The sequence below is a fragment of the Lichenostomus cassidix genome, chromosome 20 (genome assembly GCF_008360975.1).
Source record: "Lichenostomus cassidix isolate B80296 chromosome 20, HeHo_3.0, whole genome shotgun sequence".
In the NCBI taxonomy this organism is placed as follows: domain Eukaryota; kingdom Metazoa; phylum Chordata; class Aves; order Passeriformes; family Meliphagidae; genus Lichenostomus; species Lichenostomus cassidix.
Window position 1 is genome coordinate 3,774,252 of NC_139500.1, and position 25,273 is coordinate 3,799,524.

At 42.3% G+C, this 25,273-nt stretch overlaps 1 protein-coding gene and 1 long non-coding RNA gene across 2 annotated transcripts in view; one reads left to right on the forward strand and one right to left on the reverse strand.

Annotated features, from left to right (window-relative positions):
- Nucleotides 1-276: 276 nt before the first annotated feature.
- CDH26 (cadherin 26) lies at nucleotides 277-11,753 on the forward strand. Its single transcript, XM_085079209.1, has 16 exons — nucleotides 277-670; nucleotides 2,428-2,505; nucleotides 2,590-2,712; nucleotides 3,136-3,297; nucleotides 4,257-4,404; nucleotides 4,551-4,717; nucleotides 4,889-5,017; nucleotides 6,166-6,351; nucleotides 6,561-6,829; nucleotides 6,957-7,099; nucleotides 7,325-7,558; nucleotides 8,077-8,304; nucleotides 8,865-8,989; nucleotides 9,405-9,479; nucleotides 9,708-9,791; nucleotides 10,429-11,753. Exons 1-16 carry the CDS (start codon nucleotides 620-622, stop codon nucleotides 10,618-10,620), a joined length of 2,394 nt encoding a protein of 797 aa, XP_084935335.1. The 5' UTR covers nucleotides 277-619; the 3' UTR covers nucleotides 10,621-11,753.
- A 4,640-nt stretch (nucleotides 11,754-16,393) lies between these two features.
- Nucleotides 16,394-25,273, reverse strand: part of LOC146428576 (uncharacterized) — a 129,940-nt gene continuing 121,060 nt past the window's right edge. Inside the window, exon 3 of the long non-coding RNA XR_014856052.1 lies at nucleotides 16,394-16,515. This is a non-coding gene — a long non-coding RNA (uncharacterized LOC146428576). The remainder of the gene's footprint in view (nucleotides 16,516-25,273) is intronic.

The window sequence follows — 25,273 nt, forward strand, 5'->3', positions numbered from 1 at the left end:
GGAAGATCAGTTCTGCCATGATTCTTCCTTTCACAACTTCCAGAACACTAAATTAATTTTCCAGTTCTAAAAGAGAATAAGCCTTTTGCCCAGTAAAAGCAAATCAGGAAAATGGAAAATTCTGTCAGAGGTATTTTCAAGGAAACCAGAACCTTCCCCCTGCTCTCTGCTCTCCTGGGCATGGCAGGTAAACCCAGCTCCTATTGAAAGTAAAGTTTGTGGTTACTATGAGCAAACAATGCAGAAGTTATTTGGAAGCTGTAAATGGCATTTCCAAGGAACTGTTGAATCAAGACACGTGTTTACTGTTAGTTGTAAAATGGCCATAAAATTGCAGCCATGGCCCATTTATTGTGTGTGGAAGTGGCAGGTGCAGACTGAAGCAAACCAACACCACAGTAGGACTGAGCTTTGCTTGGAGTCAGTTGAGTTTTTCCACTTTGTCTGACGAGGTGGAGATACCCTTGTTGCTGTGGTGCTGCTGGCAGGGCTGGACCCAGGTAGCAGTGCTGGTGGCAAAGCCCTGGCTGCAGGGAGCCATCCCACACCATTCCACAGATCCTGCTCTGCTGCACCTGGAAGCTCCCACCTCCCAGGGCAGGATCCTCCCAGGTCCCCCATGGTCCTGCTGTGCCCCGTGGAGCTGCTGCTCATCCTGCTGCTCCTGCAGGTGGGTGTGGGCTGGGATGAGGGGAGGGAGCCTGGCTGCACAGGGGGCATGGCAGGAGGATGGAGCCAGGATCTCCTCGGGGTGCCGAGCAGTAGGAGGAGAGGCAGCGGGCAGGAGATGGCATCCAGAACATTCCAGCTGAGCATGAGGACAGCTCCACTGTGTGGGTGGCTGGGCCCTGGAATGGGCTGTGCAGAGAGGTGATGGATCCTGGAGATATTCAGGATCCATCTGGGCACAGACCTGAGTGATGTGCTTCGGGAGCTGCTGGAGCAGGGGGGTTGGAGCAGCTGATCTCCAGTGGTTGCTCCCCACCTGAACCACTCTGGATTCTGTTTGTCCCCATGCTGTGCCTCTGAAACAGGAGGTTCCTGTGTCCCAGCCCTGGCTCAGGTCTCTGAGAAGGGGTTTTCCAGGGGTTAGGGACCCTCTGCTCCTCCTGAGGGGAATGCTGGAGTGCTCACACCTGGCTGAACACACTGGTGGTGACATCAATCATCATCCCCCAGGAATTCAGTGGTGTTTCCATGAGGGTTTCTGTGGGATTCGTGGTCCTCTGCTGGGTTGTTCCCATCTAGCAGTGCCCTTGGCTGGAATGGAGACAGTTCTACCCTGAGCCATTGCTGTGCATTGCTAAACATGAGGAGTGGGGAAGCCAGAAAATACCCAGTTAAAGCTCCCAAAATGACTAAAAGTGACTACACATAGAAAAGGGGAAAACAGCTCATTCAGGGGCTTCAGCAGGGCTGAACCTGGAGCAAATCCAACAAAGAAATCTTGCAAGTTCTGAGCTGCAGCCTTGCATGCTGATTTTACATCACAGAGCTTTTCCCTGGGTATAAACAGCTTTACAGCTCCAAGGCTTTACTGGAACCACATTCATTTCCCAGCAGGTTTATAACTATGACAATTTTACAAGTGTTTTGTTTCTTCAGAAAAGGGTCACGGGGTAAAGGCCTGACCTTTGCCCAAGTCTGGGCAGGAAGAGATCTGTTCCAGTTTTGGAAATATTTGATCGAATTAGTCATAAACCCCAAGATTTCTGAGGAAAACATTGAGAAGTAGGAGAAAGGTGTCCAAGTCACCTGAGAGCTAATGGCTGTGATGTAATTTGAGTCCTGTCACATTCCTTTGAGGTGAAAGGCTTCCAGGAAAAAGCAGTGTTTGAAGCAGGGAAGGAAGCTTGCATTTATAAAAAGGCAAATCGTGCCAATTTGGGTGTAGTCACCATTCTCAGTGATTCATTTTACTCATCTGAGTCAGATCTTGGTCCAGTGATCACCTGGTAAAACAGCTGTGTTTGCAACATACCACAGAGTCCCTGAGACCCTGAAATACTCCCCAGACTTAACTCTTTTTTGCAAAAGTCAGTTTATGTCCTGTCAGTACCAGACAGCTTCTAAAAGAGCACTGGACACAGAGAGCCAGGGTGAATATTTCAAAACCTGGAGGTACTTGATTTGGGAAAAGCCACAGAGATGATACCATGGACTGGTATCTGCATGGAAATAGTATTTTCTTGGGGTTTGGCATCACCTGACCAGAGGAATTGGTATCCCAGCTCTCATGTCATTCATTTGGAATGGGATGAATGATATTTGTGATGATATTTGTGGAGTTAAGGGTTAGATACAAGTCAATACAATACTGTCAGAACTGGATCAATATGTTTCTGTGAAGGCAAATTCCTCCCAGCAACACATCAAGGTTTTCTAGCGACCCACACTTGTCACAATCACTTTCCTTTTTTTCACAAGGTTACTGCTGCTGACAGTTTTTCTCATGAAATTGAAAATTTCAGTTTCAGACAAGCCACCAGAAGGAAGAGTATTCAGGTTTGTAGAAAATGTTGTATAATAATAAATACACAGCAGCTAATGTGCAAACTGTGACACTAAACCCACTTCTTTATCCAATAGTGGATGGATTCTTACCAGTCAGACAGTGTGCAACCTCTGAAACGAGCAAAAAGGACCTGGGTTATCACCACCATTGATGTTCAAGAGGAGGACAAAGGACCATTCCCCAAATATGCTGGACAGGTACAAACCCCCTTGTAGGAGAAGTTCTGCTAGAAGCTCAGTGAGGCATTCATCACCTCAAATTGTGCAATAAAACGCCACAGGGGGCAGAGGGCAAGAAGTGTGTATTAAACAGCAACTTTTAAAAGAACTTACTTGTCCAAACCTGTCTTATTTACACAGAGATGGGTAGAACTGTGAGGTGGGAGGGATTTACTGCTCCTTCCTGTGGGAAGCTGCAAGGACACTCAGGGGAAAGATTATGGAGTGGGAGTGGTAAGAAGATCCCTCTGCACACAGTAGGGAGCTGTGGGGTTGCCTGAGACCAAGAGAAGCCCCATCTGCAGAGAGGAGTGGTGCAGAAAGAGAACTGATCTACAATATTTTTATTTCTGTTCCATCTTCTCTGCTCACATTGCACTATCCTACTTCTCTCTTCACAAGCTGTTCAACAACAGAGCATTCAATACCTCCCTAAAGTACCTGATCAGTGGGCCTGGGGTGGATGAGTCTCCAGAGGTTGGACTGTTCTCCATAGAAGATGATGCCAATGGACACATCTCTGTCCATCGCTCCATCGACAGGGAGAGGACTCCAGCTTTTCAGGTAACTCACCTGGACAGGACACTTCTGCTGTCTGCAAAGGTTCATTGCTCTCTCATGGCCAAATGCCTCAAAGGAATGAGACACACCTGGAATAATGTTCACTGTGTGTTTTCACGACTTGCTTTTGTTGTTTTGAACCTATAAATAAATGCTAAATTGATGGGCTCAGCAGAGACAATTAACTTCACATCACTATTAATTATAAATCTTTGTGGTTTGTTTGAATTTCTGCAAATATCTGGGCACTTCTTCTCAATCTTCTTTCTGGTATGACCCCTGATCATAACCTAAAAGCTTAAAAGGCTGTCTTGAAATTTGAAATATATTACAGCTCTAGTGGCCAGACCACTGAGTTGTAAACACAACCTCCTAATCAGGAGAATGAGAGCAGATAGTCATGTGTTACAAAAAACTCTGTAATCCTGGAGGATCTGCAAAGCTGCATTACTGTAACTTTACAGAAGAGGAAGCATATGTTTCTCCTTCAAAAGCAGAAAAGTGTTCATAAGCAGGAAGTGTAATGAAAGAAATGTGGTAACAAGTTTATGAATGAAATATGGGAATGTGGGTTTGTTTTCTTCCTGAAAAAAATTTCAGTTGTGGTCTCCTTATGTTTATTCTGTGATGATTTCTGTTTTGTGTCTCTGTGGATTAACTGCACCCAAATTATAGCTTTTCCTGTGGTGTTCTGTGCAACATTTAGCGTTTTAGGCAATCATTTCAAATAATTCAGCTCCAGTAAAAATCTTTTTCTACTTTTAAAAATGTTTGACGCCCAGGGTGACCATTATGAATCTACTACTTTTGAAAGGTGAAATAATGACTTAACCATGTGATTGAAAGCCAATGCTAAGAAAATCTGACTGAAGCAGCTTCAAATTTGAAAGTTTTTTGCTCTTTTCTGATATCTAAACCGTGCTGTTCATTCCATTCTGATGTCTGTGTTGTTACTCATTCAGATACGCTTTGATATTGAGGACAGAAAATCTGGTGAGCTGTTGGACAGCCCTATATTTTTCAAGATAAAGGTCAAAGATATTAATGACAATGCTCCTGAGTTTTCCAAGGAAGAATATGGCACTGCAATAAGAGAGAACCACAGTGAAGGTAAGAGTCTTTGCAGGGATAACCATGGCCACAGGAGAAGCTGGAGGTTTTCTTAGGATTTGTGTGTTTCAGAGCCTGCAGGCAGGACAGAGAAATTCCCCACTGAGACTAAACACTTCCATTAATATCTCAATTCTTCATCCTAGATGAGCCAGTTGTCCAAGTCACAGCCTCAGACAAAGACGAAGCTGGCACTGCAAATTCACAAGTGTCCTATTCTATAAGTATGCAAATGCCCTCTCCAGATGGACTCACATTTCATATTGATCCTACCACAGGATCAATATTTCTGTCAGGATGCCTGGATTATGAGGTGATGTATATTTGCAGTTTCTCATGATTTAATGCATGACACATGTTCACTGCACAGTTCCCAGGGACAAGGGGAAGGAGAGTCTCACATCCAGCTTGTAGCTGGGACTGGCAAAATGTGGGAACTGCTTCTGAGCTAAGGTTCAGGAACTTCCTTGTTTCTGTTTTTCAGACTGCCAACTCTTTCAAACTTCTGATTAAAGCCAGTGACCATGGAACCCCCCAGCTGTCATCGACTGCCACAGTGAATGTTGCTGTTGAGGATGCAAACAACCACCTCCCTGTATTTACTAGTGATAATGTAAGGGAAAAAAGTGTTACTTCACTGAGCCTTTCAAAATACAGCTCAGTCCTGCAAACTGCAAAATGCACTCAGCAGGGGAAATAGAAACCCTCAGACAATGCAGAGTCAGGAGAAAACCTGTGCAAATGAGATTTATCTGTCAGATGAAATATATCTTCAAGTGCTAAGCTTTGTTAATTTTCTGTGTGAGGCACCAGAAGGTTTTTGTGTCACTGGCAGCAGAAAGTTGACAGAGCAGTTTATTCTACCATCTGGGAAGCTGAGGTGCTGATTGCCCAGGGAAGTGGTGGATGCTGCACCCCTGGAAGTGTTCAGGACCAGGCTGGGTGGGGCTTTGAACAATCTGGTCTAGTGGGAAATGTCCCTGCAGATGGCACTAGGTGGCCTTTAGGGTCCCTTCCAACCCGAATTATTCTATGATTCCAATCTGCTCTTTATTTTACAATCTACTATCCACCCTAAATCAACTATCCCAGCCAAACCCAGCACGTGCATGCAGAGTGCTGAGTCATGTCTAGTACTGGGTTGTGTAAATATTTGAGATTGGGAAGGGCAGAGAGAGATCCAACAGGGTCACAACAGTGTGTACAAGTGACCTAAAAACAAACACCTTCCCCATGTGTTCCTATAGCAGCTCTCCTACCTGCTGTTTGGAAGACCTGAGGGAATAATGTTAGATCACCTGCTAGAACAGGTTTGCACAAGAAGCCTGTGCTTTGTCATCAGCTCCTGTGTGGCAAAATTCTGACCCTTCTCACGGCTGTGATTTGTTCCCTCTATCTTCCTTATTGCACTTTTTAAAATTGTGATGCAAGGACAGTGCTGTTTATAGATTAGAAAGCAAGAGTCTGAATTTTCAGCTCTCAAGCGGTGACCAATTTCATTTTAAGAAACAAAGACAAACAAATTACATATTATTACAATCTCATCACTCTTTGGGGGATTTAATTGGCACTTAGCCTGTCTATGGAGTACTATTTAGGCAAGCTGGTGGTTACATTGCACCACCAAAAACTTAAACCATTGTGAAGAGATGGATGGATAGACAGATGATAGATAGATAGATGACAGATAGATAGATAGATAGATAGATAGATAGATAGACAGACAGATAATTGTCCTTATTTCCTTCCTTTTCCCTCCAGTACCAGCTGCAGATTCCAGCAGGAGAAGAACATGCAGCTGTGTTACGACTCCAAGTGGAGGATAAAGACTCTCCCAACACTCCAGCATGGAGAGCAAAATACAGAATAGCAGAGGGCAATGAGAAGGAGCAGTTCACCATCGAGACACATCCAGCCACAAATGAAGGCATTTTGAGTGTTATCAAGGTGAGGAGATAATGGCAATAGGTAAGCTGGGCGTGGCAATGTGTTACATGGCCTGATTATCAGATTCACTCAGCTGAGCTGGGTGAGCTCAGCTCACCTGTGCTCCAGAGGTGGCTGCCAAAACAAAGGTCATAACTGCTAGTTAACTGCTGATAAACTGCTAAAAGGGCATCATTGCTAATTAAACTGCCTTTGCTTGGGGTTTTCAGCCTCTCAGCTATGAAGGTGACTCTGAGATGAGACTTGTCATTTCTGTGGCAAATGAAGAACCTTTCTTCTGGTGTACAAATGGTATTGTGATGAGCTCTGATCTGGAATCCACAAACACAACTGTGAACATCAAGGTCTTACAGTCCCAACATGCTCCTAAGTTTCATCCTCCTGTACTTATTGTCCAAAAGGAAGACTCAATGAAGCCTGGGAGGGTATTTAGAAACTATCCTGCCACATCTGCAGATGATGTGCCAAATAAGATTAAGTAAGTGGGGATGCTCCAACTCTCAGAATAAGAAATACCTTAGGAATATAAAGAGGTTTCCAAGTTTAATTTGTTGCCCAGAATCCATTGAAAATCCTAACTTGTAATTTTTCCCTCTCTTGTTCAGATATGAACTAGCTCATGACCCAGCTGCTTGGCTGAGTGTGGATGAGAACTCTGGAGTTCTTACTGTGGCAAAAGAATTTGATCAAGAATCCCCTTTTTTGAACAACAGCCTGTACACAATTATTGTTCATGCTACTGATGATGGTAAGCAGCCAGAGAATATTCAAGCAGTGTTTGCACTGGGAGATGAGGTGCATGTTGAATATAAAAAGATAGCAAGGCTAAGGATCTAAGAGGTTAATGGATCATAAAACACCCTAATGTTTAAAACTTGTGCTGTGTGTGACTGGTAGGATAAACCAGACAGATCCTTTGCATTTGTCAATGCTCAGTTGTGAGTGTTTTTCTGTTTCTTTTGCTCCTCTCCAGGCATTCCACCACACACTGGTACTGGCACCATCCTGCTTTACCTGTCTGACATTAATGACCACATGCCATCACTGGTGGCTCCTTCTTTAGATGTGTGTGACAAAAAGCAAGGGACACCTCTTGTTATAGAAGCCAAGTCTGCCCTGGCCCATTCACACTCGAGGCCATTTACATTTGAGCTGGCTGAGGACTCTGGAGATGTGAAGGGTAACTGGACATTAGGAAGGAACTTTGGTGAGTTCTTCCTTTTGTGTCCTTCATCAGAAGTTTATTGTCACTTTTGGGCCCTCTGGTTATTTCACTGTCTCTTACCTTTATGGTTTGTTACTGATGAGTCTCAGCGAGACTGAAATGATGAGAAAGAAGAGCTTTCACAATATGAAGTTGTGGCAATTTCTAAAAAGTGACATTGCTCTTCATCCCTGCTGAGGACAGGAGCAGCAGCAATGTGCTCAAACTGCAGAAAGGGGGATGAGACAGCTGAAGAACCACTTTGTCCTTGGATTAACTACCTAAAGAATTCCAGAGGTTATCAGGGAGCTCTGCCAGAGTGCAGCCAGGCTGGGACAGATCTCTGCCCAGAAGGCCCAGTGAGGTGATAAAGTGGGATGTAATTCAGTCCTATTTCCTATGGTGCATTAAGTATTTGAATTTGGGGTGCAAACGAGTTTCTCTTTGATTATCAACAGAAGAGACTGCAGGATCTCAGACTTGTTTCTGTGAGTCTTGAAATAATTCCCTTGTCTTTTTAGGGCAGTCAGTTGAACTCCTGATGATAAGAAGTCTCCCACAAGGCAGCTACTTGGTGCCCATCCTTATTCAGGACAGGCAAGGATTCTCCACGAGGCAGAACCAGCACATCAGGCTCTGCTCTTGCCCAGATGGACTCACATGTGAATATTCACCAGTTCTACAAGCAGCAGTGGCACTTGGAAATGGTGCCATTGCAATATTACTGATGGGTTTCTTGTTACTACTGGGTAAGCAACCTCGTGACTTAGACAGGCAGGTTATCTGTCATCTGCCACTCATTGCAATTGCAGCTCATGAGCTCAAATCTACTAAAATCATGATTATTTTGCATCTAGATGATGACTGGGAAATGAAAATTGTCATTAAGCTAAAATCTAGTACAACATAGCAAGTATTTTTATTTGCATTGAATAAAATGGAATACTTTACTTTTTTGACATTTACTGTGTCCTGGAAAACTGAAAGTAATGAATTTCTCCCATAGATGTTAAACTTGTTCTAGAGGTGTTTCCTCTGTACCAGCTCATGTTAATGCTGGAGAGATGAACTGCTGATTCTTTATCTGAAGAAAAATTAACAGATGCTCTGAGCACTACTCCTCTGGTTAGCTGTGCATGATCTGCTCTGTCTGTCTGCTCAGTCTCACTGCTCCAACCAAGAATTCCATCTGCACAGCTGCACTGCTGGGGTTTCCCAAGGGTGCTCCTTTGGAACCTGTGCCACCACTGTGTTGAGCCAAACCATCTATTCCCAGTGCCCATTTCACCTTTCCCTTTCTCCTTTACAGTCTCCAGCATTGTGCTTTGCCAGTGTTACAGGTCAGGGGCTAAAATCAAAGCCAAAGCTCCACCTCAGGAAGGTGAACAGACTTTAATCAACTACAATGAAGAGAGCAGAAGTTTTTTTTCTGAGGTGAGTGTGACAGCATATATCCACATTACCCCACCAGTGTTGTGTGGCTGAATGTGCTGCTAATCATCTCTTTAATTATGATTCTTCTGGTTTTGATATTGAGCACAGTAAAGATTTTTTTGCCACTAAGCCTGCCTGGGGAGCTGTGCTCTGCCTGGGCTGGATAATGCCACTCTGGTGACAGACTTACCACTCCTACCCTTTGTTAATCCCAGCAGGACCTTCCCACTGCCTCATCCTGTTGGTGAATCCAACCAGGAGGAAGCACAGCATCTCTTGTCACTCTACTACACACACATCCTAGTGTGTGCAACGAGGAAGTAAATGAAAGTGGCAAATGGAACAGTCTGCAGAGGTGTGATCCTTCACACCTAGTTCAGTTCCTTATTAACACCATCCCTCTCCCTGTGTGCAGGCTGGGCTGGATGTTTTACATGCTGCTGCTACACCACCTGTGTCTGTGAAGGCTGGAAGAGAAGTGATTTCTGAGGTAACTGCCTGGTTCTTGATGAAAATGTCCTTTATTGTACCAGGGAAAATGGTATACCAAGAATGAGGTCTGATATTAATAACAGTGGGAAGAATAACACAATACTGTTCAATTAGAAAATAACTGTCACAAAAGAGAGAAAGATAACTGGAGTTATTTGTAAGTGAAAGAAATGCCAGAAGGTGACTTTATGCTTGTCAAACCTGAGATGGTGTGTCTGTCTTCCAGAATGGCAGTTTCACTAGTTCTAAGACATCCCAAGCAAGACACCTGGATTGCTTCATACAGACAGTGGACAAAACACTGGCTCAGGTAAGAAATGAGCAGTGAACTCCTCCTGTGTCAAGCTGGGCTGTAAGCACAGGAGAAAGAGCCCACAAAACTGGACAGCTGCTATGGCTGCACTGCTCTGAGCCCACAGCTCAGAAAAAAAAGCAATAGAAAAGCAAGGGATATTGGGGAAACATTCAAGACTTTGTAGAAAATACCTTTTTTCCCTAGACTGAATTGTCCTTCAGGTTGGAGAAACGGGGCTAAAATGCTTTCTGTGGCTGAGCAGGATTAAAGTTTTGTCACCTGCTTTTGAACTTCTGTGCTGTGAGGGAAATTGGAATTCCTCTTGCCATGCCCTGTCTGACCACTGCATGTTTGCAGGGCTGTCCTTTGGCCTCCTTGGCCAGACTGCAGGCCCTACTAGCCAGGGTCACTTGCCAGCTCTCTGGTCCAGGACAGATCATATGCCCTTTTCTGCCCTATTTGTACCCTGGGGGAAGTTCAGATTCAGGTGTTTATGCAGCTGAGAGTTTCTGTAGAACTTTTCCTTGTCAGACAAAGACTCATATTCCTTCATATAAATTCCTGCCTAATTTGTATGCCATGATTTCCTTCAATTTCCAAAAGGGCAATAGGAGCTTTTGTGCTGACTTGCCTTGATTCTTCCCTTCTCCAGAAAGTGTATTACCAAAGCACACTGGAAGATTTTGGGGACATCTGTGAGCCTTGCAGATACACTGAGGAAGGAGAACTGGAGCCCAGGAACTCCCCCTGCTCCATCTCCATCAGCAGTGAGGACTTGCCTGGTGATTTTTTGAGCACTCTGGGACCAGTGTTCTCTGCTCTGGAGGAAATCTGTAACAAGTGATCTCCATCATTCAGTAAATGTCAGAAGGCTGTGACTGTGGTGTTGCAAAGGCTTCTGGCAGGAGCACTGACAGTTTCACAAAAAAGGACCATCTGTATTTGAAAGCACTGCAGTGTTTGCACCACGAGGACCTGGCCTGTCATTCTTCCTGCCTGCACTGTTTGAAGGTGGGCAGCCAAGGACCTGATGTGTCTGGAGGCTCCACTCTCCTGTGCACAGATGATAGAGGGATTTTGGCATATTTGTTCACACTGACATAAATAGAAGATCTGATATTAAGGATCCTCAATTCAGTATGCAAAGGAAAAAAAAAATCCTGATATGCTAGGCCTGAAATTCCAGGCAGAGTCCCATATGGAAATAAATCAGCTATTTTTTAGACCAGTGATATAGTCTTTCTCCAGTAAGTAGAAAAGGACTTTAATACAAGTTTAAGTTCAGTACAGTGCCATGTAGATCTGACTTGATCAGATCTTTTATATCCTTTATAATGACACTGAAACATTGAAGAAAAAGTTCACTTCTCCTCTAGGTCCACAAACTCTGGACAGCTCTGCACCATCCTTCCTTCAGCATGACTGAGGCACTTCTGGTGCTCGTGTGCTGTGCTGGCATCTGCTGGCTGTTGGTATCATGGCACTGCTGTAAATAATACCCTGAATGCTAAGAAACTGCTGTCAGACAAGGTTATTCCTTTCAGTGCTCTCAATTAGCCACAAGTGCCTGTGAGGAGGAAATTCGTGGGTTTCCTTGAGCACTGTTCAAAAACAGGTGAAATTATAAAGAAGGGACAATATCAAATTTCCCCATTAGGAAAGCACAGGTGTTTTACTTTTTGAGTTTTGGACATGTCTGGCTGTGTGTGATTGACCTATGCTCAGTTATGGCATGAAGGCTGTTGGTCTTACAGTACAGAAATGAGGGAAGAACAGCTCAGGAGATTGTATTCTGCCATTAGGTGAGTTGTACATGCAGGAAGTGGTGGAATTAGTCACAAATCCTGCTTGTGTTCTATTACAATTCTGTGCTGAAAGAAAAATGTTTTGCCTAAGGCAAGCACTGAGTCTGGTGGCTAAGACACTGTTTTTGTGTTTCAAAGTTTACTTAAACAATAAATTATGCTTTCGCTCGGATATTATTAACTAATAATTCAAGGCTGGAAACTTCAGTCAAGTGTGATAAAAGAATTTGGCTGAGTGGCAGCAGCTACATTTTCCTAAATGCCAGCAGCAAGATCTGTTTACTCAATAAATCACTGCTCTGATAAACTGTCCTTAACTTACAGCTCCAGATGGAAGACTTCAAGTCAGGCCAGTGATTTAGCAGCACTGCTAATAACTGAGGTGACGTTTTTATTGCAGATGATAACCATATTGCTGAGATTAGAGTTATGCTGGGTTTTGCTATTTCTTCTGAAAATTATGCAAGACTGAAAGTGATAATGAAGGTGTTCTGTGGGTTTGTTGCTCATGTTTATTGCTCATTTATTTAAACTCGTGTGGGGTTTGGAGCACACAGTGCCTGCAGTCACCCAAACACGAGGTGTGATCAGACCCATGGCTGCTAATGTTGGTAAAATTCTCCCTCTCTTGCATGGGACAAAGAGAACTGTTTTAATTAATGTTTCTTGGGAAATGAGAATGTTCCCCTGAGGTTTTCACAACTGTACACCCTGTGCCCACACAGGTGGTAGCATTCAGTATTTCAGTGTTGTCAATGGTTTAGAAGACTTGCACACACTAAGCTAATACAGCTTCCCAGCACCATTGTGAGAGAAAGATGCAATGTTTACACTTTAAAAAGCAGAAATTCAGGCTGAAAGAGCTGCTTGGTTGAGCACAGTCACACGGAGAACTGTGGCAAACCAAGGAGTGGCACTTATCAATTGATAATTGATATCGATTGACCTTTGCAGCAGCCTTTGCCCCTTTCCTTCTGAGCAGAGCTGAGGGATGTGTGCTCTGCTGTGGTCATATCAAACCAGTACAAAATCTCCTGTATGTACAGTCATGCAGTAAATGGTGATAGAAGTAGCAAAGAATTAAAATCTTCATTTTACAGAAAAGGGAAAAATGCACAGACATCCTAAGTCAGCTCTGTAATCAAATATAAAAGACTTGCAGAAGGGATCTACGTTTTCAGAATCCCCTTTTGCCACACTAATCATGGAAGTATCGTTATTACAGCAAACCTACGCCATGGATTTGACTTCAGTGCAGGCAAGTGCCATGTTTCTTCCCCAGACCCCTCTGCTCCTGCCTGGTGTCCCCAAGGCAAGCAGAGAACTCGTGCACTGCCCCCAGGATCAGCCAGGAACAGCCCAAGTGCTCTCTGTGCACACCCAGCTGTGTGCAACCCACAGCCTCAGCCCAGCCTTTGCTCATTGCTAATGACACAGGCAGTGTGGGAAGCCTCTGCCTTGTTCAGGGTGTGCTTTAAACTAAGTGCCTCCATGGCTTGCTGTTTTCCCACTGCTGCGATGGGCTGGAGTGTTCCAATTACCTGTTCACAGCCAGAGGTCTAATCAGGACTCCTGTGAACCCCCATTACTTGTGGCCCCTGCTGTGCCCAAGCCAGTGGGAGTCCCAGCAGCACAAATGTTTATCTCTGCACAATCTCCATCTCTGTCTTTGTTTTGCCTCGTTTATAAAGATCTTACTTAAAAGCAAATGACACACAATCAGCAAAGGGGAAATGAATCACGCTGGAACCAAAGTTCTGACACTGAGTTTTAAAGGAAACAAGAGACACTGATCACAGGCTGGTCCTACAGAGAGGGGATGTCAGCACATTAGTGATAAAGTCTTTTTGTCTCAGACAGAAAGCTTTTCCCTGTCTGCTATTTCCTCTCCTCTGCTGAGCAATGGGATCCCCTGGGATCTTTGGGCTGCCACAGAAGGAGTATAAGTTTTAATCAAATCTTTCTGTGCCAGTTTGGGGTCATTTTCTTCCCTCTGAAGGATCCATTTGTCCTGATTAAGGTATTACAAGAAGTCATTTAAAGGACAGATAAATGACAAGAGATTTTATAAGTGAAGGGGAAACCACATGCTGAGAGGGTTATAATTAGTTGCTTCTATTAATGCCTTAGGTGTTGTTGTATTTCACAATCCTAATAATTAAACACTTAGTAGCAGAGTGTTGGATTGGTGTTTAAAAACCACCATGGACCAAGGTGGAGGCTTTTCTCAAGGTTTTCTGGGAGCAAGCAGGGAACAGACACTGTAGCACGTGTGGAAGTGGCAAAATTTCCCTACGGAGTTCAAAGGCCACAATCACCTTCAAAGCAACTGGAAATAGGCTTTTCCTTTTTTAACATGTGCTGATGCTGACAACTGGGAAAAATGAGAGATTTCTGCCATTACAATGGCTTTGCATTTCAGCCTGTAATAGCACTTGGACAGAAAGCTGGTGACTGGGAAAACTGAGGGGAGGCACATGCAAAGCACAGCCGAGCAGGTGCTGAACATCCTTCCCTTGTGCAGCTCTGCTCTTTGCACTGCCATTATTTCACACTTTTCAAAAGTGGGGAGAAGGTTTCACAATGGGAACATCTGCTCCTGTGCTGGCCCTGGGAGAGGAACACAGCCCATGGAGCTGCTCTGACCAGCATCCCTCCTTGATGCCTGGAATAACAGCACTCACAATGGCCACTGCAATTACTGAATTCTATCCTGAATGCACAATTCTTAGGGACTGGACATTTCTCAAAAACCAGAAGGCACTAGGAAAACGTCAATATTTAGTATTTCAAATGCCCACTTTGTTTGCCTTAACACTTGTGTTAGGAATCAGCTATTCCCACTTACTCTATGAGGTGTGAACTGAAACTGAAATTCACAAAACATTTTTTTCTTCTGAAGGATAAATCCCACAATTTGCTCTGCTCTGCCTGTGCCACCTCTCCCACTGAGGATGCTGCAGGAAAACCCAGTTTGCAAGAAAACCATTCTGTACTGTGGAAAATGAAGCAAAATGAGGTTCCAGGAGACACTGGAGACCCTTCAGCCTTTTCCCCCTGTCCTCTAGACAGGTGTAATTACCCAATGGGAGACTTGGCAAGAGTGATTAAATGAATGGAGTAGCAAATCTAAAATTTCCAGAATTCCTCATCTGCTCTTTGTAGGTTCTTCTGCTACTTGCAGCTGAAATGGAGTTTTCCACAGCACAGTTATCTCCAGTAAAATATTTTGCAACACAGCTAACATCTATTCCTTCTTTCATCCCCAAGAGATAAACCCCCAGTCTTTCGAGAAAATGGGTCTCCCATCATCAAAATATCAGTACAAAAAAGTATTTTTTTCAAACATAACTTCACTAAATATATCAATATCGTTGTGACTGCAATTACAAAGATTTTTTTTTGGTACAATCTCCTGATTATTTATAATAGCTGCATATGATATGTTATTAATAATTCAGTAGTTTTTGAATTGTTCTAAATTCCATGAAATAAGAAAGAAAATTACTTCAGGGATTCAATTAGCAAATTATTTCAAGGCACTGATAATTTTTAATGCTCCTTGATAGAGGTTTTCCCTGTGTAGAGACAGTTCTGTAATTACCCAGGAGATGGCATAAGTAGGCCAGTTATCAACCTCAGCAGCAAGGAGTAAAACCAAGGAAGGATTAGAAATACCCTATTTGAAAACAAAGCTACTTACAAAATGTATATTTTGATGTGGGCAGCGGAGAGGAGGTTTCTTTCTCAAGACAAAGCACTTTCCTCATCAGCATCACACAAGGAAAATATCACTTTATAGCCATATAGCAGCACTGAGGAAAAGGGATGTGAGGAGGCCAAGATGGAAATTCTAAGCAGATATTCTGATTTTTTTCCTTCAGCTATGTCCATTATATAGAAATCTTCTATTTGTCCACTGGTTTTTTATGAAGAAGAGAAAGCAATGATAACAGATAAGAAATTGATCTCTTTGTTTGTATCTGCATTGTAGTTTGCAATTTCATAAAGTTTGCTTTTTCAAAGGGTTTTATTCAAAGAATTTCTCAAACTAGAGAGGATATGGTAGAATCCAATTACACCAGCAAATGCACACTTCCAGCACAGAGAAGGAATCAGTGTTTGCAACTGGCTTTCAATATGTAACTTTCCATCCTTTTCCCAACATTTTGCATATCCTGATAAATATTTCCACTATTCAAACCTATAAATCCCATACAGAGAACAGATGCTTTGCTCACTGTGGTAATGGATACTTCAAAAAAGAAACAAAAATTCAAGATCAGTTTCCCTCTCTCCATTCAGTGTTTCAAAAAGGGAGACATTTGATAGAGTCAAACTGCAGTTCTTGATGACATAAATGTACTTGGGGTTAGTGTGAAATTTCCTGACTTGAAATCTGCTCCTGTCACACTGAGGTTATTGTCCAGAAATGAAACTATAGAGAAATGCAATTAAACAAAAAACTCTTCCTTGGACCTTGGGTCAGATACTGAATATGCAGATGCTGAAAGTGATCCTGATAGACTCTGCATTCACTTTATTTTTTCCCTAGGCAGTTGTGAGGTGCCACAGAATGTCACAGTTGGAACTTCCCCTCGTGAAAGGGCAAGAGCTGAGGTGGAAGAGTTATTGCAAATCAGCTCAGTGATGCAGCAGCTCAGTCATGGAGGGAGATTTGTAAACAGCTGGCAAGGCAAGCACTCCGTTTCCAAGTTCTGAGTTAATTACAAGGAAGTGATAAAGGCACCATGTCTAGGATTAGGGGAGATGAGCATATTAATATAAAAGACAAGAAAAAAATATTAAACTTGCCAATTTCTTTCAGAACTGTAGATCATCAGTTCATTATCCTTCCTGATCTCCATCCAACATCAGTGAATCTTATCCATGTATTGTGTGGGCAGGTGGCATCTTTTAGTCCTTGACAGAGCCTGAAAGAAGAGATTTTAGTCTTTAATTAGGGCTTCAAGATGCTCCTGCAAGAAAAAAACACTAACAGATAGACACAGAACTACTATTTGTGCTTTTGATTTTTTTTTAGCATATTTTTCAAGATATCTGTGAAAGAGTGGCTTTTCCATCCTGTAATATTTGCTTCCTGCCCAGAATAGCTTCTACATAGCCAGAGATAGGAATCTCACATTTAAAAGCATCCATGTTTTCGTTTCCAAACATTTTGTTTAAAAAAAACATTGGCTATAGCCAGGACTATCATAAACCCACAGAATCCCAGTCCAGTTCAGTTTGTCACCTTGCCAAGAATGCTGCTTAGATTAATACAAACACCATCAACCTACTTAATTGAATTGCATTTGGGAGAGATAAGGAAAAGAATACAAGATGATTGTGAAAGCTGCACCAACAAATCTTCTAAAGAACATGTTACAGAATTTTACATGGGAAAAAATAATAGCAAACATATTACAAGGCACTGGCACTCACAGTTGTTCCTAGCAGAAAGGCAACATAAAGAAATGGCTTTTAGTGCAGAAACTGGAGTGTATCCTGGAGCCTGCAAAGCTGCTGACACAGGCTGTGCCTGATGGAAAACCAACAGAACCTGTCATCTCCATGTTTCAGTGCTGACAGTCTAAAAGGGTTTTTTTTCATTTAGAAATTCATTTGAAAGCAGTAGTGAGAAGTGAATTCCTATTTCCATCTACGGTGGAAAGAATTTCCCCACTCCAATGGCTGATTCTCCTTTTTGTTATTTTAGGGAAAATCAGGGATGATTCTGGCAAAGCCAGAGTGATTGAATAAAGCTAATGGAGAGGGTGGGTCTCTAAAAATTTCTTGCTCAGAGCATCCCTGACTGTGTCCAGGAAATTGTACTTACTGATGCTAGCAGGACACCAGAGCAACCTTGTCTTGTGGAAGAGATGATGTTTTGAAAAGTTTATATTGAAAAGGAGATACATGGAACTGGGAAAAAACAAGCTCAACTTTCCCAATGGTCTCTGAGGATGGGAAAGTCTGGACTGTAGAATCTGAGCAACTTCTCATTCAGAGATGCTTAGAAATCACAGTGGAAGGGAGTCTCTCTTCAAATCCAAACTGGAATGAACAAGAAACAAGAATTCTGGGGTGACTCAACACTAAAGCTGAAGAGGTTTACTACTGCTTGTTAGCAGAGCTCTGTCCTGGGCAGGGTGAAATTGCAAACACAGATATCACTGTTCCATGGCTGAAGAGTGAGACTGCAGAATCTCTCTGCAGACACGGCAGTGGCTCCTCCAGGAAAATCAGGACCTCAGGTGCAGAGACAGTTTGTGTTAATATCTTGTTGTGAGAGAACAGGAAAAGGTAACTGGAGCATAAATCCATCACAGGAGCTGGGAAACACTGCCAAGGACAGTAATTAAGAAATAATTTCAGTTTTCTTGCTTGAAGATCCAGGTGGCTCCAAAGCAAAGACCACCAGGGGATGATGGATAATGGGGAAGCTTTGGCTCCAGACTGAACTGAAACCCTAAGCTAATGCATCTGTATGTACCTAGTCATGGTATTTAAAATAAAGTACCTGCAGCATGAGGGGACAGTCAGGAAGGTTTGTGTTCCAGCAGGGTCACTGCTGATCCACAACTCTGAAAATGCCACTTTGTGAGACTCCTCTGTGACCCTGGGCAAGTGACGTGCAGCCGGATTGTAATAAACTATTCAGCATCAACCTCCATTGGAATTAGTGGAAATTAAATGTCATAAATCTGTCTGTTACATCTCTCCAGCTGTGAAATGGGAACTGTCCTTCCTGTCTCAAAGAAATACTTCCAAAGGTTCTGAAGTGTTTTGACAGGGCAATAATAGGAAGTGTGCACACATCCTAAACAGAAATACAAAGTTTCCTCAGCTGATGCTGTGCTGGTGTGCTGAATAAATATTGTCCTTAGGTTTTTTGCAATATTCAGGTTTATGAGCCAAATGAAAGCCAGGCATGGATGGTATTTTTAATGTGCTGAATAAATATTCATCAGGATATTCATCAGGATATGCATTTTTTAAGCTAAAGAGCCAATATTATTTATAGTCTGTGCTTTCATGTAGAGAAGCCAGTTAGATGAGAAATGAGGAGGAAAAGTGACACCCTGCTATGAGGTTGCTGGATATTTGCTAACAAGACCATGATGAGAGTGAAACAATCCTGTGCTTGACTTGAATGGAGAGTGTGGGAGTTGAAAAATTGAGATTTATTTCAGTATCTTGTTGAACTTGGATGGGTGACTTGAGGCACTCAAATAGTTCGTGCAAGATACTTGGCAAACATCAGAGTGAGACTTTCACAGAAACAGGTGAAAAACCCAAACACACACAGCTACTGATTTAAAATCCCAAGATCTTTCAATGTAGGTGGTTTTAGCACGGCAGAGGAACATCATTATTGGGATTATTTTTATTTTTTAATGCTCAAGAAGGGCTTATGCAAAGCCAGTGTCTCTCCTTCCCCCGGGACAGCTCAGGGACTGTTTTCAGAGTGTGTGCTACTGTATACATTCCATCATTATGTGCCTCTAAAAATGAAAAATAGGTCAAGAAATTGCAAGGTGAATGAGTTAATACATAAACCATTATCATATTCAAGTGCTACACAACTGAACACCTTCTATTTAATTATGAGGCAGTAGAGTCAGCGCAGTGTGATGACATTAATCACTACAATACCGAAATTTTGTTACCATGGTGTGTTTTTTAAGAGGAAACTATTTTAAGATGTAAATTAACTTTGCCTTAGAATTTCCCCCCTCACACCCTCAGACAAGCAGCAATCACTGTTTGTAGGCATTGTGTTGCAAGAGCAGCTCAGAGACGTTATTAAATACTCTCATCAAAGCTCCATCCATCCTGATTTTGGCCCCATTGCAAAGCCTTCCCATTTCCCTGCTGTCTCTTTGCACTTTAAACAGATATTTTAGAAGTCGAGGGATGTTATGCCATGACAGCTATGAACTTTAATATCCTTTATCCAACGTGAAGAGACATAAAGCAGGCATCATTCCCTCCCCGTGGCCAGCCTGACTCCCAGGGCAGCAGGATGTGTCACTCAGCCCTGGTTTTGTCCAGAGCTCAGCCCAAGTGAGCTCCCTGCAAAGGGACAGACCTTTCTGTGCTCCTGCAGAGGTTTATTAGAATTGACTCCTGCAGCATCTACCCATGAAGCCCTCAGATCAAACTGAATCTTCACCCTGCACTGCAGATCCATCTCCATCACACCCAACCCTTGGGTTTCTGTCCCAAGATGTGATTGAGGCTCTCCCAGCTGGACAGCAGCACTGGGATGATGGACTGGGGTGGTTTCTGGAATCAAACCAACTCCTGGGAATAAAGCCTTGGATCAGACCCAGGTCAGTGATGCTGAGGAAGCATTTCCAGCCTGGGCTGAAGGTCTGCTGAATAGATGTGGTCAGGAGCAGACAAGAATAAAAAGGTTTTTTGGGTGTGAGAAGCTGGAGTAGGTGATATTTTCTAAGCAGAAACGTCGATTGTAGATCTGCAGTAAATCACCATCCCCACATGCACAGAGCTGAAATTTCTGTGGTGGTATATTGTGTAAGTTATCCTGATTTTGACCACAAAATAGTCCCTGGAAGTCAGACTAAGTTATTGTTATGGCTACGAGACAAATATTCAGTTATTGTAAAGGGCAACCATTTTGTGCTTCCTGAGCTGAAAAACTATTGTCAATAAGTTACAAATTCAGACTAGAGCCTGAGGGAGTCAGACACTCAAATGCCATTGAACTTCATAAACAGCTGAGTGCTTACATCCTTTAGGCTCCTAAATCCTTCCCTTAAATTACAAATCTGGTCTATAAACAGTAAAATCTAATAGATTGAAGGAAAGGTTTGCAATAAAGTATAGATCCAACCTAAATCCTTTGTTCATGAGATGCTGATCAATATACATAACTCCAGTGTCAGCTCATCACTTGTAAAATCTTTTGACCTTGAACTTTTTTCACTTCTTAATTTCTCTTGTTTAATTTTTTGTTGCCAACTATCTGAATCAAAGCTCTCTGAAGTAGGAGAAATCATATTATTAATTCTGTGTTCACTGGCTCTAAGCAAGGTAGGCAAATCTGTATCATTTTGCTTACAGGCAAATGCCTCTTGTAGAACAGTTGCAAAGTTTTCTGTGCAGTCATTTGAAGTACATTTTCAGCTTCCAATCTCCTGCTGGAGTGGTATTCAAAGCACAATGGAGTAGAATTCCTTTCTTGAATTTGTTTTGCTTCTAGTCAAACTTCAGCATTTCTGCCTTTTGGTTGGAATCCCTTTGTCCTGTCCCTCCCATCAGAGAGGTCATGTCCATCTCCTTTTGGCAGGGAGATGCCATTTTGCTGTGAGAAAAGGAGCTGCATGCAGCACACTGTGCATTTGCATAACCTCTTTGGTAGCAGTTTGTCGAGAAACCCTCTCACTGGTGTTTCTGCATTGTTCTCTGTCTCGCTGAGAGAACAGTGCTGTTTCTAAGGATGCAAAATGATAGCTCTGTCTGGCGTATTACAGAATATTAAATACATTATTAAACCCAGCTGCTTCTGACAGAGTTCTGCTAGTATTTGTCACTTAAGGGTTTGTTGAACATCCTCGAACTGCATTTTTTGAGAAGTGACCATAAAGTTTCTCTTGGTAAAAAAAAAAAAATGAGGTGTCTTTATAATCTCTTTACCTTGCTTTAGTTTACTGAGATGATTATCAGAAATGTAAACAGGTTTTATTTTGCTAAATATCAACACTTTCAACCACTTCACTACTTTTAGTTTCCGATCTTAATCAAGGTTTGACCACAGCATTTTAGCAACATACCAAGTGCCTTTTAGATTCCCTGAACCTCCATTTATTCCAACACTTTCATGACCATGCAGGCAGCTGACAGAAGAACCCCTGCTTACCCACATCTCCATACACCTGCATAAAAATTTCAGTCAGTTTTGCATCTATTCTGAGAGATGTTTTGCATATTTTAGGTCAGAACTAAGCGACTGTTTCTGCCCTGCTGCAGAGGGTTGTCTCTGTGAGGTGCATCCAGGCTCAGGTAGGAATTGCTGGCAGCTCCTGGGCTGTGGGTGCTCAGCAGGTGGCACTCGGTGTCTGGAGGAGCCAGACGGTGCTGCTGCCTCTTTCCCCAGGAAACAGAAGGCAGCCAATCTCACCACTCGCGAAATTAACCGCTCAGAATATGTAATCACTAACTGCGGATCAATTTAATTAGTGTCCTGTCAACGTGTGCAGCCACCCTTTTGATCTATATCCCTACACATCTCAGATGTATCTGTCTGGGTGTACAAACTGGGCATTATAAAAGAGGAATCAGGCTGTGCCTGGAGCCCTGGCTGTGCTGGGAGCAGAGGTCACTATTCCTGTGAAATTGGTGAAACTCATGTCTTTTAGACATGTTATTTCTCCAGCTCTGCAGTCATCCTCTGCTATGTCTCCCCTGTCAGAGATACTTGCAATTAGTTTAGACAACACCAGAATATAAAAGGAGAAAAACCCTTTGTTCCATCTAAAGTGGGTGCTGATAAGCAATCACAATTAACAACAAGCTGTTGGAAACCTGTTGTACAGACAGCATTCAGCTGTGTGTAAGGCACTTCCCAGTTTCAACCACTTCAGATTTAAGATACAAATGCCCCTGTATCTTAGCAATCGTTGCCTGACAACTCCTAGAATTGTTGGAAAAACATATCAGAGTCCAGCAACAAATTCTGGTTGCTCTCACTTAGCCTGACTTTCCAGGAACCTAATGGAAAAAATAAATGGTATTTTGTTTGATAGATTAACTGATAAGTCTGGCATGAAGGGGGTGCACACAGTTGTTTTGTTCAAAGGCATGAGAGAAACTGATTTTATAAATGGTGCATGCAAGGCTGGTCACAATGAGAGTGGATAATGATATTGAAAAGGTAATATCAACAGAATTAAATCACTAGGCATAGTTTGATTTAAGAGCAATGCACATGAAGATATTGTGATTTTTTTCCCCCAGAATGTCTTAATTAAAGTGGGGATTTCAATAGGATTCAATTGCTCCCTGTACTGAAATTAGCAGGAGCTGAATTTCCCAAGCTGTAGCTGCATTTCAGAATTCTACCACAGCAGCTGGACCTGCAGCATCCTTCCCTTGTCAGTGATGTGAATGCTTCTCGTACACTGGAAATGCCAAGCCTAATAACAGGGCAACACACATCCTTTAAAATCCACACCAAACCAGGGAAAAGTTACTTGCAGTACTATTTGTCCACAGAGATGATTTTAACTTCCATTTTATACCGAGGAGTGAACAATTGGTACAAACAAATGAGTGCTCAGCAAACTCTTGCAGCAATTTGCCCAGTGGCCAGTGGGGAAGCCCTGGTGCTCCTGGCTACTCACAGCAACCTGTGACAGCTCAGAAGAGACAGGGATTGTTGGAGTTGCCTCCTCTCCCTCCTCCTCTCATTATTTATGATGTGGGGATGGAAATTGAAAGGTGGACAGAGGGCACAGGATGAGGTGAAGGAGCTGCAGCTTGGCTGTCTCACAGCTCTTGTGCTCTCCACAGGCATTTGGGAGTATCATTTTCTGACAAAAAAACAAACCATGAAAAAAGCCCCAAACCAAACTAGCTGCATTATTAGATGGGGAAACAAATCCCATTTGGAAAATATATAAGTTCTGATGTTTTATACAAACCTGATTATACTGTCTGACATTATTGATGTTGACAGCAATTGTAAAGTGAATTTGGAGAGATTAAGTGTATAGGGGTATTGTCTGTAATTTTTAATAACCCTCTTCTCTTAGATCCTGAAGAAAAGAAGCATTACTGTTGTGGATGTATTAATGGAATCTGCCTGTCAAAATAATGAAATTGAAAAAGCTTTTATTGGGTATGTATATCATAGAAATGTTAGCATTATATATGTCCCTTGTGCCAAATGTATTACCACAGCAATAAGTGGAGAAGCATCAACAGGAATACAGTATATAATGATGCTTAAAAATCCCTCATGTACTGACATTGCTATAAATCTAACCAGGTCTAGGAGCCACATTCCCCCAAATAATTTGCAACACTTTCTATTAGCATTTAATATTTATTGTTTTCCTCATTTCAAGTATTATTTTAATAGGAAACTACTGAGAGGTCTGGAATGCAAATCCAAAGTTTTTCATGTCAGGTGCAGCATTAAAGAGCCCATTTCCTCTCCTTAGCAAACCTGATCATGTGGAGCATTGCAAATCCTACTGCTTTTCATCATGAGCCTGACTGAGGTTTTCCATGAATGGTTGGCAAACCAGATACAGGACAAATGCAAGATCAAATCCAACTGAATAATTGCTAAATACTGTAGTCAGAAAAATATGTAACATGCATCATAATGCGGAAGGTTTGTGGGAGATATAGTGGACTATATATATATATATATATTTATAAATATATATACACATATATATGTGAGTGCCACCATAAACTCTGTGGCAGTCAATAAGGCCATGCTATTGCAGAAAAGTATAAAATAAATATAATCTTGGTAAAATACAGGCAGTAATTATTTGGTTGCTTCAGCTGAGGTAAATTGTCTCTGGATCTGAAATTCATGCTTTGGGAAAGCTGTTGAGAAAATGAAGTCAGAGAAGAGAGACTAAAATGGCAGCAGATGTGAACAAAACACCTGGATTGCTTTGCTGAAGCAAAGAGAAGACTGAGGGAGAGATGAGGACAAAAAGATATTTCAAATATGTTACCAGCAAACTGTTCTCCCTGTGTATAGAGACCAGGACAAGAAATGTAGCATTTCACCTTTATGAAGGGAAAATGAAAAGAGTCAGTTTTCTAATGTTGGTAAGGGAGCAGATTGCCTAAGGATACAGTGGAATCATCACTGAATAATTTACAACACAAGTGATAAGAATGGTAAAAATATCCCTGATAATCAGAAGAGGAGAATGGACTCGATAAAGGTGCCCACACTGTCACCCACCTGGGATCTGCAAGTGGCTTAAAGGAAATATGGAATCCCAGAGTGAAGAGCACTTTTTGATGTCCTTTAATGCAAAGATTTTTTTCAAGGGTAGTAGACTTCATACTGATATAACTATAACATTATAGTTATCATGGATCACAGCTTCACATGTACATTTAAAACACTGTACTACAACACAGGTGTAAATAAATGTTAGGAATCATAAATGTTTGTTAGGACAGGAAACTGGCAATGGGGATTAATTTTTTTAAAAACTTTTGGAATGGATTTTGGAAGCAATGACTCAACTATTTTGTGGGTTTTAGTATGCACACACATAAACTGGATCATATATCTGCAGGCAGTTTGCATTCTTGAAGATGAAGGATTTCGTGTCAGTGTTAAACAGCGTGTGATGTACAACACCAGCACCCCATCTCCAGAATTTATGTTCTAGTTAGGGAGTCTATGATCAGGAAATTCCAAACAATGTAGGAAGAAATGAACGTGTCAGCCCTTAATATCAGGTTAGAGAGTCAAAGTCAGTCTTGGCAAGCTAGGAGACACTTTTATCTCATCCAGCACTTCTGAGAAAATGAAATCAAAAGTTGGTGCTGCAGCTGTAAATTGACAAGTTAAAAGTGCTGTGGAGCTGCAGCAGCAGGAACAGGGAGGAACATCTTTGTGGCACAGGCTGCTTGGAAGGAGAACCTCTTGAAGCACTTAGCAGTGTCTGCAGGTGAGGT